The sequence below is a fragment of the Rhododendron vialii genome, chromosome 4a (genome assembly GCF_030253575.1).
Source record: "Rhododendron vialii isolate Sample 1 chromosome 4a, ASM3025357v1".
In the NCBI taxonomy this organism is placed as follows: domain Eukaryota; kingdom Viridiplantae; phylum Streptophyta; class Magnoliopsida; order Ericales; family Ericaceae; genus Rhododendron; species Rhododendron vialii.
In genome coordinates, this window is record NC_080560.1 from 34,092,099 (window position 1) to 34,111,833 (window position 19,735).

At 39.6% G+C, this 19,735-nt stretch overlaps 3 protein-coding genes across 3 annotated transcripts; 1 reads left to right on the forward strand and 2 right to left on the reverse strand.

Annotated features, from left to right (window-relative positions):
* The first annotated feature begins 254 nt into the window (after positions 1-254).
* LOC131324855 (probable transmembrane ascorbate ferrireductase 3) lies at positions 255-2,055 on the forward strand. The gene is made up of 4 exons (XM_058357019.1): positions 255-555; positions 669-717; positions 912-1,111; positions 1,443-2,055. Exons 1-4 carry the CDS (start codon positions 394-396, stop codon positions 1,701-1,703), a joined length of 672 nt encoding a protein of 223 aa, XP_058213002.1. The 5' UTR covers positions 255-393; the 3' UTR covers positions 1,704-2,055.
* Positions 2,056-2,758: 703 nt separating this feature from the next.
* Positions 2,759-5,300, reverse strand: LOC131324856 (AAA-ATPase At2g18193-like). The gene is made up of 2 exons (XM_058357020.1): positions 4,160-5,300; positions 2,759-3,497 (listed from the first exon to the last, which is right to left on the reverse strand). The coding sequence occupies exons 1-2, from the start codon at positions 5,192-5,194 to the stop codon at positions 3,081-3,083; spliced, it is 1,452 nt and encodes a 483-aa protein (XP_058213003.1). The 5' UTR covers positions 5,195-5,300; the 3' UTR covers positions 2,759-3,080.
* A 7,013-nt stretch (positions 5,301-12,313) lies between these two features.
* On the reverse strand, positions 12,314-17,152 carry LOC131324857 (AAA-ATPase At2g18193-like). Its single transcript, XM_058357021.1, has 2 exons — positions 16,057-17,152; positions 12,314-12,821 (listed from the first exon to the last, which is right to left on the reverse strand). The coding sequence occupies exons 1-2, from the start codon at positions 17,089-17,091 to the stop codon at positions 12,447-12,449; spliced, it is 1,410 nt and encodes a 469-aa protein (XP_058213004.1). The 5' UTR covers positions 17,092-17,152; the 3' UTR covers positions 12,314-12,446.
* Positions 17,153-19,735: the final 2,583 nt, after the last annotated feature.

Genomic DNA, 19,735 nt, shown 5'->3' on the forward strand with positions numbered 1-19,735 from the left:
ACACGGCTCACAATCTTCTCTTCGACTTTCGAAGATTATCTTTTGGCGGCCAAAGGACCTTTGTGAAACTTGTGAACTACAGTAGAATCCAAGATCACTTCCTTTTTTTTTGGAGAAAGAATCCAAGATCACTTTGCACTTAGGTTTATAGCTGGGTTGATTCCATATGTCGATATGCTTTTGTAAAACTCAAAAGTATGACTCAGATATATACCAAATCCAACATTTCAAGCAACCCCAATAAGAAGAAAAAAATATGTCACTCTTCACTTTGAAGCAGTTAGGCAGACTATAAAAACCCATTGTCCGCAACACAAATGCTGTCCAAAACCAAAAGCAACCCAAAACTTAAACTCCGGCCATATTTTTTTCGACTAGATTTTCAAACTTGAAATGGATAGCTTTGAAAGGGGTCGTTACAGGAGGACAGCCTCTGGTATTACCGCTTTAGCTCACTTGCTGGGTGTGCTAGCAATCCTCCTCGTGCTCCTGTGGTTGCTTCATTTTCGAGAGGGCATCTATTACGATTCTGGCAACCCAGATCGCGTTTTCAATGTAAATCAATCCCTCTTAAGCTAGCTTTACTTGAATTACGTTGGAAACGTATAACCGGTACAATTACTTGACTTTGTGTTGTTTGAATTCGCGTTTGGACTTGTTTTTGGCAGGTTCACCCCTTTCTTATGGTATTTGGATTCGTCTTCTTTGCCGGAGAAGGTACAACTGTGTTTCAGTTTTTTTCTATTTTCTTTTCTTAGTTTTGAATTGTAACATGTCTCTGTTTGGTTTTGCTAATGACGCCTGAAAGGAAAATAATCGAACCCATCATTACTCGTTTTTATAATTTGCTCCCTTTATTTGGAGTGCAAAACGGTATGAACTGTAGGATTCCATTGTCTGTCTGTGTGCAGCGATTATGGCGTACAAGACGGTACCAGCTGAGAGAACAGTTCAAAAGTTCGCGCACATGGTTCTCCACTTTATTGCTATTGTTCTGGGGATTGTGGGACTATGTGCTGCATTCAAGTATCACAATATGCTAAGTGTGAAGCATATGACTAGCTTGCATTCCTGGATAGGCATGGGAACAATCTGCTTGTATATATTGCAGGTAAAACTCAAAGGGTTCGGATTCTCTTTGATCCAAGTTTTGGACTGGCTAGCTAGATTGTTCCAAGCAGAACTGTCCAAAATTGGACCATAATAATCAATGGTTCGGATTTGCTCTCAGACTCTTACTTCAGTGCAAATTCGAACCATTGATTTTGCAGCAATGGATGATTGAGATTTTGGACTGTTCCGTCCAGTCCATAGTAAGGACCGGAGATGATCCAATTCCTAACTCAAACTAGATGTCATTATTATCACACCCAAAACTAGTTAATTAAAGGGAAATTAAAAAAGTTTGTCTAATGAAATTCTTACTGTTGTTTATTTTGCAGTGGCTGTTTGGGTTCAGTGTGTTTTGGTTGCCAAGTGCTTCATATTCCACCAGAGCAACGGCAGTCCCATGGCACATTTGCGGCGGTAGAGCGCTGTTGTACATGGCGATAGCATCGGCCCTGACTGGCTTGATGCAGAAAGAATTGCTACAGCAGCTAGGATGGAATGGGGAATTACGCTTAATCAACTTCACTGGATTAGCAATCCTCCTCTTTGGCATCGCAGTCGATTTTTCAATTGGTCTAGCCCATTACGTCTAACTAACAACCGATCTCTGTTGATTAAGCGTGCTCTGGCTTGTTGGAACAGGGTGGTGGTCGATCTGGTTCCGCTGTCTCATTCCTGTGTTGACCACCTCGTCTCCTCCTTTTACTACAAGCATCTCTAGTTAAATGTCGTAAATCACATATTCATTTTTTTGTTTGATCATTTTCGTATTTTTTCTCCCTCACGTCCTATGTATAGGGGTTTCAATTTGAAGGACTCTCACAGTGTTGTCGGTGTTTTTTCTACGTACGTACTATTGTAATATTCATCAAATTCTAGGTCCGTTTACATATGATTTACACTTAGTTCGGCTATAAATTCATGAATTACTGTGTTGTTCACTAACACAAGGTGTCTGGTAATTTCAGCTTTGGTAAAATGATCATTTTGACCACAACTGTTGAATTTATGGGCTTCTTAGCCCTAATTAGGCTTCAGGAGGAAAGCACATAAAAAAGTTGCAATGTCTCAAGTACAAGTTTTGTTTAGGAAATCTGGTTGTAATATACTGAATCAAGCATATATCTTTAACTCGTCCATCCTTTGAAGGTGACGTGTGTGCGTGCGATCGGCGCATCCTCCGCGAATCTTTTTCACGCGCCTACTCTCTGACCAGCACGTGAGCTCTTCTCCGGCCGATCTCTAGATATTGGATCGATCGTCTGACCACGGAGAACAATGTGGTGATCTCAAAATTTTTATGGTTTTGGTCACTATGAGTTCTGCACAAAATTCGGTAGTGACCAAAAACGCTCCCGTTAGGCTCTAAAACTATTGTTGTGGAGGGAGTTCTGATCCATCGGTGATAACGTAGAGAGATTACACACAACTCAACAATTTTATTAAAAGAAAATTTTTTTAACGGAGGGCTCCATGGAGGTGAATTGCGATTGTCCAAAAGTGTTTTGAACGGTTCGGATGTTAATGAAACTTTTCTGGAAAAGAGTTTAACTTTTCTCTAAAAAAATTTCATTCAACTCTAAACCGTCTAAAGTCGAAATGAATGGCCGAGATCGCGCGGCTCCGTGAATCTCACAGAGCCTCTGTGAATAAGCCAACCTCTTTTATTGAAATCAACAACAAAACAGTACAAAATAACCAACTGATTTCAATCTTACCACTCTCTCTCTCTCATAGTTGAACTCCCACAAGAATTACAATACAAATGCGTACTACTTATACAAGACTTGAAACAAATACCCACCACACAAACTCAATTCTACAATTTCCCCAACTCAACGCCTGCAAATCACAGCCATCCACTGATCTTCAGCTCTAACTTTGGCCCAATCATTTACTCATAAGTCCTAACCTTGTCTCTGTCCCTCTCAACTCCCCACACACTCACATAAACATTATGCACTTCAAGTTCATTTTTCTCCATCCACTGATCTTCTAGCCCATCGGTTTCGGTCTTGCTCAATCTCGTGGGCTTCCATCCTCTTGCGTTTGAGTAAATTGACCACTCCTCTGAGAGCGATATCGGCATTCTCGCTCTTCCTGAGTTCTTCTGCAACTTGGTCGACGGTGACGTGTTCATTTTCCAACAGGTTTTCTATCTCACCAAAGAGCGCGTGGCGATCATGGACACCGAGGTAATCGGAAGCAAGGAGCTTGAATACTTGACTTGAACAATAGGACATGTGTATGTGCATGTCCACCCGACCAGGGCACGATAGAGCAGGGTCGAGCCTGTAACTGTAGTTGGTGGTAAAAACGATGATCCGCTCGTCCCCACAACTCAACCACAAACCGTCTACGAAGCTGAACAAACATGATAGCGACACCTGAAGCATAAAAAAAGAACACCTCAAATGACAACATAACGAAAAGAACTACAGGTGTATTGAATGCACAAAAACTAATCTAAGCCATCCGTTCACTGACAGGTAAACCCATATTTACGTAAGAATGGCAAGTACTCAAACATTACACGATGGGAAAGTTTTACGGGAAGCGGGGGGCCAGCTGTCCGTCGAACGGTGGCAGGCTGCCGCCCCGGGGAAAAGTGCCACCGCCCCGAGCCCAAAAACTTGATTCAAATCATTCACTTAAAAGATTTAAATGCGTGCTATGGCCTCGAATTTCAAGTTGATCGAACGTAGATAACCTAGTAAACGAATCACTATGTTTGACTTAATTTTTTGGACATTGATAACAGCGCTGTAAATCGATATCCTTCACTTAAAAGTTCTCAACGCGAACTATGGCCATGAAAAATTTCAAGTTGACCGAATATCGATAACCTAGAGAACGAATCATTATGTTTGACTTAAATTTTTTGGACATTGACAACGGCGCAGTAAATAGATGATTCAGATCAAGTTTTTGGCTTCAGGACGGTGGCATTTGGCCAGGGCGGCAGGGGACAGCAGGCCTCCTGCTTCTGGTTTTAAGGCCACATATCGGGAAAAAAGGAAATCAGGGTAGGTTAATGTAAATAGCAAACCTTGTTGCGGGGTTCATATGGCTGCTCAGTCCCCGGAAGCCGATCTGCTTCCATCCCCACACAGCAATCGACATCTCTGATTACAACGATGGACCGGTTGGTGGTGGACATGAGCGAACTCCTGAGTTCCGAGTTGGATGACAAACTCGCTAGCTCCAAATCGTAGACATCAAATTTGAGATAGTCGGCCATCGCGGCGATCAAGCTGGATTTACCGGTGCCAGGAGGGCCATACAACAAGTAACATCTCTGCCGAGCCTTGCCTGCCTTCTTGCAGAACTCCTTGCCCCCCAAAAATCCCCTCAAGTCTTCAACTATGGCAGCCTTCAACTCGGGGTCCATCCCCAGCGTCTCGAACGTGGCCGGATGATCAAGATTGATTGAACCCCAATCCGCTCCTCCTCCTCCTCCTCCTCCGCCAGAACCGCTTTCGTTGTTGCCAAATGAACAGTTTCTGGTGTAGAGCTTAACGACCTTTCCGACGTCGTTGTACGCAATTTCCTTGGCTCGGGCCAAAACGAAAGGCAAATACTCGTTTAGGACTCTGTCGACTTTGAACTTCTTGTTGAAGCTTAGCTCAAAAAAGCGGTTTTCGTGTCCGTTTTTATTTTGGGACTCGTTAGACACGAGTCTCCACTTGAGCTCCATGTTATTGTCGAACCTGTCGAGTATTTCCTGGCCCTTGTCGACGCTGACGTTGAGGCTACTCTGTTGGGGAGTCTTGCCCACTCTTAAGCGCTTGGTGCAGGAACTGATCTTCGTGCGCAGGTACGCCTCCGCCGCGTCGTACACTTGGTTGCGGCTGATCATGTCGTCGTGAACCTCGTTCACGACGATCGTGATCCGGTTCCAGGTCGGGGTGATGAGGTAGTGGAGGGCCGATTCGAGGTAGGATTGCGCGGGCCTCGGTAACATGTCGTTGGTCATCGACCTGATCAGCTTCATCGTGGCCGCGAACGTGGCGAAAGCAACAAATATGGTCGATTTCGCGAACGGGAAACCTGTGGCATTGTACATGGAAATTATGGAATCCATGGTTGGTTTTGGCTTCGATTTTTCGGAATTCCAGGGGACGGGCTCTGCTGTGTGAAGAAGAAGAGATTGACACTTTTGCTGCTGGTTATTGTTGAACTCATTGACTTGTGGCTAGCCAATTAGGCCATGAAGTTAAAAAAAGATATTTGAAAAAAAGGAACTAAATTTATATCGTTTCACGCAATCTAAAAGGATAAATAAAGACTTTCTTATTTTGTTGGAAACTTGACATGAGGGATTATTCAGTATCCTTAGAGCACCACGTGGTGGTGTCCCAAGTCTTTTCTCACCATACATTGATGTAGGGTCCTCCTACTTAGTCTCGGACCTCACAACATATGTGGTTGATGAGAGGCTTGGAACATCATGTGGCGGTGCCTCAGGGCATTGAATAATTTTTCATAAAAATAGTAGGAGTACGAAATTTTATTATTCCATCCTTTGTGGGAAGTCACTGATGATGTCAAATGCCAAATGTTCGATTAGCCAGTTGACAACACGTCACTTTGAATAAAAATAAAAGGATTCTATTTTGATCGGTAAAAAAATTGGAGTTCTTAACAGGGAAGTTACAAATATTTTTCCTTTCTCCCTTTCCCTAACTTTTCTAGAAGTAATTATTCTATATCCCTAGAACACTATGTGGCGGTACCCCAAACTCTTCTCTATTATATATTTGTGTGGGTCTTACACATTTTGTGATGGACAACACACAAAGATATAGTGAAGAAAGGGTTTGGGGTACGCTAGTGCCTTAATTAAGGACATTGAATAATTTTCCCTCTCCTAGGATTTTATTATCCTTGTACGGCAGTGTGAGGGAAAGCCATAGTCCTAGTTCTAAATGGCTTCCTCTTTACTGTACTATTTGCTTTGATTTTCTCATCTCTTCATATCAACTTAATTGTCATTTGATCCGTGAGAGTTATGTCTTTCGTTTTTGTGAGGTTAATTATTAGTTTCGTCTTTATAAAAATATTTTGTCCACAATCGGTTATTTCAGACAATGTTTCTTCACAATGATATTCGTGTCAATAATGCTCTAACCATAAATGATGTCTTTTGGTGGGGCAACTCTTGGTGATTTGTCAAATTTGTAACTTTAGGAGTGTTGGGGTCCACCCAAAGTGGTGGTGGTGATTCTTTTTTGTAACACCCTGGGCCCGATTGGATGGTGTATACGGCGGGTGTATTACACAATACACCCGGATGAGAAATCAATACACCGTTTGGCATCCACTTTTTCCCCCGTATTAGCTAATCCCCGTATTCGCTAATACACCGAGAACAGCCATAAATTATTGCTACCTCTCCAGGTAGCAATAGCTAATCCAGGTGTATACGCCTGATTTTTGACCAAAACGCCCCTCCTCAACCCCCTCCCCCAACGGCTCTCTCTCATGCTACAGAGAAGAAACAAGAAGAACAACACCACCAACAACAGATCACCACCAGCACCACCACAAAAACAAATACACAAAAAATATGTATGTATACGTAGAGAGAGATGTACCTGTTCTTGGGGGTGAGTTGTGTACAGATCGGAGAGAGAGACAACCCACCGATCGGAGAGAGAGAGAGACGATTGCCAAATTGGGATGGGTTGTGTATAGATCGGAAGAGACAATCAGTGGGGCTGCTCCTCCTCCTTATTCTTCTTCTTCTACGCTTTTGTCTTTCTTCTCTCTCTCTCCTCTCCTCTCTCTCTCTGTGTGTTCATAACTCTCTCTCTCTCTGTATATACAACTATACAGTTGGGATAAAGGCAGAAAGGCAGAAGAGTAATGCTACACGCACAGACTGCTGTGCACAGCAGCCTTTTTCTCCCGCCTCGGATCGCACAAAGATGATCGGAGCCGCTCATTTTGTTCAAAATATATCGTTTACGATCTCTGTAAAAAATGAGTTTCGTTCGATATCGTTTGAGGCGTTAACAAAACACCCAAAATCACTTCAGAACTTAAGCCTAAATTCTGAAGTGATTTTGGGTGTTTTGTTAACGCCTCAAACGATATCGAACGAAGCTCATTTTTTACAGAGACCTTAAACGACATATTTTGAACAAAATGAGCGGCTCCGATCATCTTTGTATGACCCGAGACGGGAGAAAAAAGCTACTGTGCACAGCTTGCTGTGCACGAATCATTTCTGAAGGCAGAAAGGCAGCCGAGGCTCCCAAAGTTGGGGAAAATTATCATGTGTGGTTGAAATCAACCCAAATAAAATGGTTTAGAATAATGGAGAGCAATCCAATGGTCACAAACAATTTTGAAAAACACGTGTGACCATGTGTATTACTCCTACAAGTTTCCCATCTTTAAAAAAACAAAATTTATATTTTACAAATTTGTTAAATTATTTAATTTGTTAATGAAGTAAATTATTATAGCTTAAAATTGTCAAAAAGTAATTAAATATATTGAGTTTTGCAATTATATAATTAATGTTATATATAATAAAATTTGGGACTGCACAAGGGCAAAAGAGTCATTGGACAATTTTTTACATCATACACCCTTCTTTCTAATACATCATCCAAACCATCTACATTTTAATATACCCTCTATAAATGTCACATCAATGTGGGCCCTCCCTTCTTAACTAATACCCTCTTACTATCTTATCCCCCTCCATAACTAATACACCCAAAACTCATACCGCATCCAATCGGGCCCTTAATTGTGGTGTTATGTGTTATTTCCTTGGAGCCCTTGTCTTTATATACCTCTCTTGTAAACCCTAAAGGGTGTGGTGCAGCCATGTGAGGGAGAGGGAGAGGGAGAGGGAGAGGGTGAGGTGAGTGTGGGAAGTTGGTGTGTGGCTCTCCGGAGTGGAACCGGTGTGATTTTCTAGAGAGTTTTTAGATAGCTTTGTATATTGTGATAAAATACATGGTGGAAATTTTCTCTCAATCTCTTGTGTGTGTGTGTGTGTGTGTGTGTGGGGCTAGAGAATTTTTAGATAGCTTTGTATATTGTGATAAAATAAATAGTGGAAATTTTCTCTTGGTTTGAGGTCCTGAGTGTGAGCACAATAAGGAATTCCATTTGATTGTTTGGCTCTGGGGTGCCTTTCCTACTATCACTGTTCATATATAGAAGATTGACACTTTTGCTCTGGATGCTCTTGGTTTGAGTCCATTTGATTGTTTGGCTCTGGGGTGCCTTTCCTACTATCACTGTTCATGTATAGAAGATTGACACTTTTGCTCTGGTTACTCTTGAACTCATTGACTCGTGGCTAGTCATGAGTTAGGCCATGTTTGATATCAGTTTTCAAGGTTAGAATAGGAGTACTACTAAAGTGGAGGGATTTAGAGAATTCATGTTTTTTTTTTTTTTGTGAACAACGAAAAATATTTTTATTAATTTTTGAGTGATTACAAAGACTAAAATGAGCAAGAAGAAGGACAACAAGTGTCCATCCGTGACCCAAAACTTTGATTGGCAAGATGCCAACCAAAGAAAAACCCCCAAGGGCCGAAGCCCAACAACTAAAGACCATAAGCCCAGATAAAACAAATAAAGAGGGATTCACCAACCCTGGGGAGATGGGATTGCTAATCCAATGGGTTTCATAATCCCCCCAGTTGGCAGGATTCACCAACCCATGGGGTGGTATTGTGAAACCTATCCCATGGGATTGGATGTGAGATGACCCATATGTGTACCACTAAAAAGAGCAAGGAGAAGGGCAATAAGTGTCCATCCCCAAAACTTTGATTGGCAAGATGCCAACCAAAGAGAAACCCCAAAGGGCCGAAGCCTAACAACTAAAGACCATAAGTCCAGATAAAACAAATAAAGAGGGATTCACCAACCCTGGGGAGATGGGATTGCTAATCCAATGGGTTTCATAATCCCCCCAGTTGGCAGGATTCACCAACCCATGGGGGGTGGTATTATGAAACCTATCCCATGGGATTGGATGTGAGAAGACCCATATGTGTACCGTACGTATTTATAGAACTGCCCTTGTGAAAAGTGGTTAAAAAAAAAAAATGCTTCCACAAAAAGGCTTTGAAATGTGAAAAAAAAAAAAGTGCACGTATTTACCGTAGTTAAAAAGCTTCCAGAAAAATGCTTTTACCATATTTATGCCTTTGAAATGTGGAAAAAAAAAAAAATGCTTCCAGAAAAATATGTAATATGACCAAATGGTTCTTGAATTTGGTTCAAGGGCAATTTGTGACAAACCTCACAATTAGGTGGAAAATAATGAAAATAGTGTTTTCATTGCAAGGGTAAAATTGGAAACAAATAATTTTAATCCAATTTCATTCGAGTCAAAACAAACATGTAATTAACAATTCCACGATCTAATCATATCAATCTCAATTCTAATCTCACCTCATTACCAATTCCTCTTAAACGAAATAAGTTATCAATCGGCTGAAAGAATTATCACTACAGAAGCTAGGATCGAATCGGGAATTACGTTTAATCAACTTCACTGGATTAGCAATCCTCCTCTCTGGCATCGCATTCGATTTTTCAATTGGTCTTAATCGTTACATCTAACTATCAATCAATCTTTTTTAATTAAGCGTGCTCTGGTTTGTTGGAATAGGGTGCTGCATGCAGGGGCGGAGGTGTGTAGGGGCTCGGGGGGCCGTTCCGGCTTCCCGAGCATCCGAGTTTTAAAATTTTTATTTTATATATACTTGATTTTAAATATTATTGATAATTATTCGTATATAGTTACTTATAATTTTAATAGTTTTGCTTCGATTTGATAAAAAAAATTGTTATTTTACATTATCATTTCTCAATTCTTTCATAAATAAAAAATAAACACGTGACAGTAGAAATAGCCTAAAGAATCAATTCAATGTTCAAATGTAATGAACTAAAAAGCAAAAATCTTAAGATATAATAATTATACGTTCCGATAAAAAATATATGTCTGTTAAGCCGCCCCCCGATAACAAAGTCCCGGCTCCGCCACTACGGTGCATGGTCTGGTTCCGCTGTCTTTTTCCTTCGTAGTCCAGTTCGTCTCCACCCTTTACTACAACCAGAGGTGGAAACCATCACAGCCTGTGGCCCTCACAAGACTTTCTTTTTATTATAATCTGAACCGTTTATCTTGTAGGATACGTAAAGTAGTATATCCATGAAAAAAGTCAACTTGATTGGATATCGATAGGTATATCAAAACTTGAATTTTGGTTTACAGAATGGGTGGTCGTGGATTTTGAAGTTAAACTATCCATGACTGTCCATTTTTCATCAACCAAAATTCGACTTTTAATATACCTATTGACGTCCGATAAAGCTCATTTTTTGCATAAATATATATACTATTCTGTGGGTCCTGCAAAATGGATGGTTCAGATTATAACAAAAAATGCTTATGGGGCTCATAACGGGCCGTCGTGAAAAACCAGAGGTTTCCTCCATGGGTGGAAAGAATTTTAACTCATCATGTATTCAGGGGTGCTGTTTGAGAGCTTACTTTTTGACTTTTCATTTTCAACTTTTTGGCTTTTTCGATTATGGTCAGAATGTGTTTTGGAAAATGAAGGAGTGTTTGGAAAATATGTGCAGAATGTATTTTAAAACAGTAGTAGTGTTTGGTAAATGAATGATAAAAATGAATTACGAATTGGTTTTTTACCAAGTTGCCCTTGGCCTTTATTATTGTTTTAAAAGGAGTATAAATATTTACTTCTTTTTGCCTTTGGCCTTTATAATTGTGTTAAACTATGTAAAAATATTTAATTTTTATCATTTTTTTTTAAATTTTCATATGTGAGGTATAGGAAGAATTTGAAAGCTCTTTCATTCCCTTCCAATTCTGTCCACAATTTATGTTCAGTAATGATATTCGATATTTTTATTTGGTATTTTAGAATTTAAATAATAAGACCATGTTACAAGTAATATTTGAAATAAGAAATTCCACCACTTTAATTTAACGCCAAACACATACCTCATAATATAAAGAACAATAAAAGAAACACAAATCCTTAATATTAGCAAACAAATTAAAAACCCAACTGAAGCAAAAAAAAAAAAAAAAAAACCACAAGTCCAACATTACACAACTAAAATTTGAAAAATCATGAAACAACAAATTTCAACACACGGTCCACAGCTAATTCTCATTCAAGTCCAAATTCCAAGGCGACAAGGAGACCTAACGTATTTTGCTAATTCACCAGAAAATGGAAAAAGGAAAAAACGTAACAAGGACCTCCGGACCTAATTCTCGATTTTTGCTTGAATTGTCAAAATCAGGAAATGAGGTTTGGGAGAATGAGGTTTGAAAATGAAGAATCAAACATCCAAAATGAAAAAATAAAAATGTGAAAATGTAAAAATTACCTTGCCAAACACCCCCTCAGTTTTTTGTTTCATTATTTGATTTCCTCCCTCCCGCAAGTCAAATCTCATGTATAGATGCTTCAATTTGAAGGACTCTAGCATTGTTGTCAGTGGTTTTTTTTTTTACTGTTATATAATATTGGTCAAAAAAAAAAAATCGTCAAATTTATGGTTCGTTTACATGATTTACACTTAATTAGTTCAGCTATAAATTCATGAATTACTGTGTTCACTAAAACAAGGTGCCTGGTAATTTCCTCTATGGTAAAATGATCATTTGATCGCAACCGTTGAATTTATGGGCTTCTTAGCCCTAATTAATTAGGCTCATTTTTAGAATCTGTAGGCCGGCTTCTACGAATGCTGAATTTTTTTTTACGGATATCGGATTGAGCTAATTTTTAACAAAATTCCATAAAAAAATATTTTAAGAATAACTTGTGGTTTGAATTATTTGTTTTGAAATTCAAAATAGGTCCCACATAATCATCAACCAATATGCTCATTGGGCAACAAACGGAGACTAAGAGAAAATGGTTGCACATGTGAAAGGACATTTTTTTACTGCAATTAAAAGACATAATTGCTGAGGTGGTGAAATGGCATTGGAGGCTGCAAATTGCTTTTTCACGGAGTGAGTCCTCTGTGAATAAGTTTTTCTCCTATTTATACAAGCACCTAATCACAACTTGACACTAACTAAACCACCACTTGGGATGAGATGGCATTAGACTGAGACGGCCTTAGTTGCGCGAGCTACACAACTTCTTAAGCTTTTTTTTGAACGGCAAAGACTAAAGGGACAAGATAACCGGCATTACAACTTGAAGTAAATATCCCAACTAGGTTGACACGCCTTCTAGAGCTTTACTTGAGTGACTTGACACTTTTCTCCTCTAATGAACGACCTTTCCTCTTGTTTTTCACCGACTTCCTTGTGATCGCATTTGTTTTAATTTCAACCTTTTTACTTTGTGCACTTTAAGTTCATTTTTTTTCTGCACTACCTGAAGTTCAATGGTTCTGTCTTGCTCAATCTCATGGGCTTCCATCTTCTTGCGTTTGAGTAAATTGACCACTCCACTAAGAGCAATATCGGCATTCTTTCTCTTCCTAAGTTCTTCTGCAACTTTAGCTTCACTGGAAAAATAGGACATGTATATGTGCATGTCCATGAGATCATGGTACGATAGAGCAGGGTCAAGCCTGTAATTGTTGGTGGTAAAAACGATGATCCGCTCATTACCACAGCTCAACCACAAACCATCTATGAAGCTCAACAAACATGATAGCGATACCTGCAACATAATAAAATAACACCTCAAATGGAATATATTTAAAAAAAAAAAACAATATGTGGCTGCATAGCCAGGAATCAAGGTTAGTGGCAGGGGTGAGCACGGTTCGGGGCGGATCGGGTTTGCATCGAACCTGCCACCTGACCTAACTACATCAGGTAGAACTTTTGAGGACCCGCAACCCGAACCGAGGTACTGTGAAAACCGTCTGGAAAACCGAGTATTTTGGTTTGGTCGGGTCGGGTCGGGGCTGGGCCAAACGAATCTCAAAACTCAGAAGACAGAAGACTCAAAACAAATCAAAACTCAATCTCGGCCAAACACAACCGGAAAAAAACCCAGGAAAAAATTGAGAGAGAGAGATGATGGATGCGACGCCACAACGGTGTGCCTTTCGTCTGGAATGGAATGCAGGCTCACGGCAGAGGCGGGCTGGCTCAAATCTGGAGAGAGAGAGAGAGGCTGTGGATGCGACGGTGGTGCGACTTAGTCTCACGGTGGTTGCATGTTATGCATCCATTTTCACCCATTGCAAAGAGAATGGAGAAGAAAGAGAGATGAGAGAGAGAGAGAATCGTCTACATGGAGTCGTGCACCAGGTTCCAAAATTGCAGAGGAGGGGGAATTAAAGAAGGGAAGAGAGAGAGAGAGAGAGAGAGAGAGAGAGAGAGATCCACATTTTGCACTGAGGAATCTGAAAAGTCATGTGTTGGGATTATGCCAGGTGTAGTGTGTATCTAGCTAATTTTGATCGAACGGTTCGGGTTCGACAAGTTGGGATTGCCTGCATCCGAAGGCCGAACCGAAAATCGAATATTTTACATCTAGGAAACCGAGGGCCGTCCGAATCCTTGATCGAAACCGTTCGTATGTTTTCGGGGTCGGGTTGGGTCAGCGAGTTTTTTGCTCAGGCCCAGTTAGTGGGACACCTTTTAACACACTTCAACCAAAAAAATTTGTGATAAGCAATATTGTTAGAATAGTACAAAAAATTGGTTCTACAACTAATAACAAAACCAACGTATATATTCGCTAAAAATGTTACTTATAACAAAAGTCAATTGCTAGAATTTTCTTAGCAGATCGAGTCTAAGAGAGTTCAATACACAAGAACTTAATTGCGATGTTTAGCAACCTTGCTCCAATTAGAAAGAATATTTTTCTTCTAAAATAAGACTATCGTAAAAATTATAAACAATTGCTAAAATATACTGCTTGTAGCCCATGATTTAGCCACTTTTAAATTTTTTAATATTGCATATTAGAGAGTTCAAATCGTAAGTGGTGGCTACTTTTAACATTAGACGTCTCATCTCTGCAATGTAGTGGAATTTCTATAATTTTGAAATGAAAAGTTATGAATGAAATGATAAACAAAATACGTACATGAAAATGATTAAAAAGAGAGATCTAGACTAATACATGGAAGAACAATTTGTACCAAAAAATTACCTGTTCCTAAATAAGAGTCAAATATTTTATTTTGGGTTGTTCTTTAATAAGTGTTTCTTTTGTACAATTATCATTTTGTCATTTTGAAAAATTAATGGGTAAAAGTGAAGGGTAATTCTGAAAAGTGCAAGTAAAAATTGATGTGAAATGTGTAAGCATATTGTTTCTTTATTGAGAATAAATTCTTTACACTGCCGGTGTAAAGATTTGTTTCTTCCAAATCAATTATATCGCGCCACGTTGTAAAACAGTGGTCCTAATCAATAGAACATAGCGACGTGGTGCAATATGATTGATTTGGATAAAACAAATCTTTACACAAGTGGTGTAAATAATTTAATTTCTTCTTTATTACTCCAGTAAGTTCAAATGACGAAGCTGGGGGTACCGAATCGAAAATTAAAGTAGAGGATTTTTTTATTTTTTATTTTACCAAAGTTTAGGAGAGATTTTATTAAAATCAGGAAACAGTGAAAATCAAATACATTAGATGGAGCTCCCATCCTCACAAAGTAGATGGAAAAGCCAAGTGGGGATAAAATTCCCAAGAACAGACCCCACTCCCTCTCACAGCATTCTTGGCCACAGCGTGTGCCACCGAATTGCTATCTCTTCGAACAAAGCTCGTTTGCAACCCTACAAACTCTTGCTTGGCCTAGGCTCCCTCCGCCACTGGTTATACGAAGGCTCAATTTTTTTTAGATTCTGGGAGCCTATATCAAAAAATACAGTTGTATTCAATGCACAAAAGCTAATCTAATTCTAAATCATCCGTTTAGAATCGGAAAAGTATAAAAATACGGGTCGATATTACCAAAAAGGTCGGCTATAATGCCACGACCAAAACTCTTAGTGCCACGACAATCAAACACACACTGACATATTTACCCTCATTTTCTCTCTCCGTTCTTTTTTTCCCGTCTCTCTCATTCATTACAAGAAACCACAAAGAGGTGTTCCCAACCCAGATTTTTGTTTACTTTCTTTGATCTAATCACTTTCCTTAAGTCAGCAACTTTTATTTCTTGCAAATTTCATCCCTCCCTAAAAAACCCCCGATCAAGTTCTAAACATCGAGTTCATATACTTTTCCATCATTTCCCCTTCTCTAAATTCTCATCCTTTGTCTTTGGTTGCTGCCACCTAAATCCATCAGCACTACCATTGAGAAGGTTTACTATTCTTTGGTTTCGAGAGCCCTCCATCTTATTATTCAAAGGTGTTCCGAAAGTCGACCGAACTATTGACGAAATGTTATTGACTTGGTTAACGACTGGATTAGTGGCCATGACCTATGCTATGCATTGGCGATGCGGAGGGGAAGAACGAGGGGATAATGACACAGAAAATAGGACGTTGGGTGAGGACTGAGGAGGTACATGGTGATGACAGAGAAAACTCAAAACAGGGCGTGGGGTGGGGAAGGAGGTGCAAAGAGAAAGACCAAAACAGATGAAAAGCCAATACAGAGCATTCAATGTTATTGGCGAGGATAAAATTGTCAAGTAATTGTTCGTGGCATTATAGGAAGCAGTCGTGGATTTAGCATTAACCTAAAAAAAAAAAAATAAGACTATACTTTAAACAAATAAGACAGTTGCTTATTACTTTTTTCATCTTTAATATTTTTTTTTTGTTTTTTTCATAATTTTATATTCTTTAGACTACTCTCGTCGAGATTGATGATTAATCCAACAAATATAACTCGAATCTAAAAAAAATTCAGAAAAGACGAACAAAAACACAAAACGAAAGAAAGTAATTAAGTTTATAAGAATAAAACCTCAGTCCCCTTAAGCCGATCTTGCATCCCCACACAGCAATCGACATCTCTGATTACAATGATGGATTGGTTGGTGGTGGACATGAGTGAACTCCTGAGTTCCGAGTTGGAGGACAAACTCGTTAGCTCCAAATCGTAGACATCGAATTTGAGATAGTCGGCCATGGCGGCGATCAAGCTGGATTTACCGGTACCAGGAGGGCCATACAACCAGTAACATCTCTTTCGAGCCTTGCCTACCAACTCCTTACCCGCCAAAAATCCCTTCAAGTCGTCAATTATGGCATCCTTCAACTTGGGGTCAATCTCCAATGTCTCGAACGTGGCCGGATGATCGAGATTGATTGAACCCCAACCCGCTCCTCTTCCTCCTCCTCCTCCACCACAACCGCTTTTGTTGTTGCCAAATGAACAGTTTCGGGTGTAGAGCTTAACCCCCTCCGCCTCCTTGGCTTTGGCCAAAACATAAGGCAAATACTCGTTCAGAACTCTGTCGACTTTGAACTTCGTATTGAAGCTGAGCTCGAAGTATCGGTTTTCTTCGTGCCCGGACGAGGTGACGTTTCGGTCTTGGGGCTCGGGAGATCTCCACTTGAGCTCCATATCTTCGAACTTGTCGAGTATTTCCTGGCCCTTCTCGACCTTGACGTTGAGACTACTCTGATGGGGAGTCTTACCCACTTTTAAGCGCCTGGTGCAGGGGCCCACTTTGAAGCGCTTACAGGGATTGATCTTGGTGCGCAGGTACACCTCGGCGGCATCATACATTTGGTTGCGGCTCGTGTCGTCGTGAAGCTCGTTCACTACGATCGTGATCTGGTTCCAGGTCGGTGTGATCCGGTTCCAGGTCGGCGTGATGAAGTAGTGGAGGGCCGATTCGAGGAGGGATCGCGCCGGGTTTTGTAACATGTCGTCGGTCATCGACCTGATCAGCTTCATCGTGCCCGCGAATGTGGCTATAGCGACGAACATAGTTGACGTTGCGAACGGGAAATTTGAGTCACCGTTCATAGTAGAACTTATGGAACGATCCATTGTTGATTTTAGCTTTGATTTTTCGAATTTCGGGGGACGGGCTCTGCTGTGTGTTTTTACGACTATCACCGTTTATATATACTAGAAGATTGGCACTTTTATTTGCTGTTAGTTACTCTTGAACGAACCCGAGGGAGGTGTTGTGTGGCTTGGTGTTATGCACATTCGGGCCGTCTGTTCGGCAATCCAACGGTCTAGATTTCATTTTAATAATGAACGGCTCGGATGTTCGAATGGTGGAGATAAAGTTTGAACCGTTGAATTGTCGAACGGATGATCCGAATGTGCACAACATCATATTGTGCATGGTGTCGCACACCGGCCTTTTGAACTGATCATTGACTTGTGGCTAGCCAATTAAAGATGGACCATGAAGTTAAAGAGTTAGATAATTGAAAAAGCAAACTACATTTAAGGGTTGTTCGCTGATGGCTTATTTTGCTAAAAAGTTGTTATTTCTTAAAATATTGGGATAAAATTAAAAAAATTCATTTTCCGATTTTTTCTCGTCGAGACGAATCAATAATTTATAAAAATTTGGCCAACACTAACAAATTCAAAAAAAAAAAAAATCAAATAAGGACAAAACAACTTAATCTTTAATAAAGTTTAGAAGAATGAGGCCTTAATCTGTTTGTTCCTTAAAAAAGCTATCCCTCAACATATCATACCTAGGGCTGTTCCATTTTTGTGGAAAAAGAACTTTTTGAAAAGGAAGGCAATTTTAAGTTCAAAAATCATGTGTTTAAGTAAATAATTTTATTATCAATATGGATCTTGTTTGATAAATCTTATTAAGATCTTTTAAACGGTATAAAAAAAATTGAAAAAATATTTTTCATTTTCATTATATTTGAGTTTGAAATTACATTCGTTTGAAAAAAAAATACTTTTGGGAAAAGTGGAACACCAATACATGTAAAGGAAGTTTCGCTATGTTTTCTTTAGTCGTCGACTAATTATGATTTGATGTTCAAATAAAATACTCCTACAATACTAGTATCAAATCCGTGTTATGCACGGCACGAATTCAAACGCACACGTTTTACATAAATTCACTTAAATAGGGGGTTTGGATTAAGGTTCTGAATACCGTTTCGGACATGATACCGGTTTTATTATTGGGAATGGTACATGCTTTGTTGTTGTACATGAGTCTAGCCTTGGGAAAATGACGGCCAATAACATGTTTTGATAATTAATACTGTATCCGCCAAGGACATTTTTAGCATTTGTTAATTCTAAAAATGTTAAAAATGTCCTTCATGAATGAAGTATTAATTATCAAAACACGTCATTAACCGTCATTTTCCCTCTAGCGTCTCAAAAGGCAAATGCACTGCACTTCTCATTAATCAAGGACAACTTTTTCCCCACCTACTCTATCCTTTGAGTTTGACACCTCTCCAATTCTTGAGGAATTGAAGGATCGTCCAATTCTAATCTAAAGGCTAAGAATATAATATTGAACACAATCTATTTAAAGGATTTGAGGATGAGCACACATAATTATTTGCCCCTCAGCCATTTCATCAGTACTCCATCCATTCTAAAAATGATTTTTTCTTGTCCGCAAAACAACAACTTAAAAATAATAGATTTTTTTCGAAGAAAAATTCAAACTTATAAACAAATCAAAAGATTTCTGTAACGCTTCGAAATTTTGGGAACGTTAGATAGATAATTTCATTGCAAAATAAATGGCGTCTGGCTTAATATTACAACATAATCTCAAAAGAGTACTTTTATTCAACAAAAGGAGGGAAACTAGGGTTTCTATCTACTGCTCCGCTTCTTTCTCCATTCTGGCCAGCTCCTCGGCTCCAAAAGCCTCCAAGGTGTAGAGTTCACCCTGTTCATTTATAAGATTTGACACATTATATCGGCATCGCCACCAATATAATATGTCAGGGTCACCCAGGGTAACACCGTGAGCTATGAAGGCTCAATAGAATAACCTAAACTCTCTAACCCTTAACTTACAAACAACATATCATAAAATCAACACTTCCACATAGTGCATGCTTATCTAACCAAAATAGTTAATAATGACACATCCGCATTTGATATTCAATCAACGTTGGTGTCTAAGATTTATGAGTTTCTCCTATGCGACATCTCGTAAACCGTGTCTCCATTCCACATTTCATAACCAATTTGTTATTTCCAAAATCCGTTTTTAACACACCCAACCTCGGTTCCGCCGTTCCGGTCTCCCGAGTATCCTCACAATGGTTCCGCCGTACCGGGTTCCTATTGGCACACAAACTTTGCATTGGCTCGTCTCCGCGGATAACCAAGCCACACACCTAACCTCGGTTCCGCCGTTCCGGTCTCCCGAGTATCCTTACAATGGTTCCGCCGCACCGGGTTCTCATTGACACACAAAACACACACCACACAATAGGCTACCATGTCCGGCCACATTGTGGTTTTCAAAACATTTCACCTTTTCAAAACACGCCTTTCCATTAACCACACCCTAGGTGTCATATTTCTAATATTTTCGATTTCCGTGTCACGTTTTCATGCATAGACTCCGCGGTAGGACTTTTTCACAAAAGTAAACTTAAATCATTCATTGTAATCTTGAAACTAAACTAGCAAGATCATCCAACTCTATATTACTAATCATGCTCAAATT

Bases quoted from the DNA above. Each gene is read 5' to 3' on its own strand.
- LOC131324857 (XM_058357021.1), bottom strand. From the start codon at position 17,091: ATGGATCGTTCCATAAGTTCTACTATGAACGGTGACTCAAATTTCCCG. The intron at 12,822-16,056 runs GTTTTATTCTTA...ATTATGTTGCAG, and splicing joins ATCGGCTTAAGGGGACTGAG to GTATCGCTATCATGTTTGTT.
- LOC131324855 (XM_058357019.1), top strand. From the start codon at position 394: ATGGATAGCTTTGAAAGGGGTCGTTACAGGAGGACAGCCTCTGGTATT. The intron at 556-668 runs GTAAATCAATCC...TGTTTTTGGCAG, and splicing joins ACCCAGATCGCGTTTTCAAT to GTTCACCCCTTTCTTATGGT. The intron at 1,112-1,442 runs GTAAAACTCAAA...TTTATTTTGCAG, and splicing joins TCTGCTTGTATATATTGCAG to TGGCTGTTTGGGTTCAGTGT.
- LOC131324856 (XM_058357020.1), bottom strand. From the start codon at position 5,194: ATGGATTCCATAATTTCCATGTACAATGCCACAGGTTTCCCGTTCGCG. The intron at 3,498-4,159 runs GTTTGCTATTTA...TTTATGCTTCAG, and splicing joins CATATGAACCCCGCAACAAG to GTGTCGCTATCATGTTTGTT.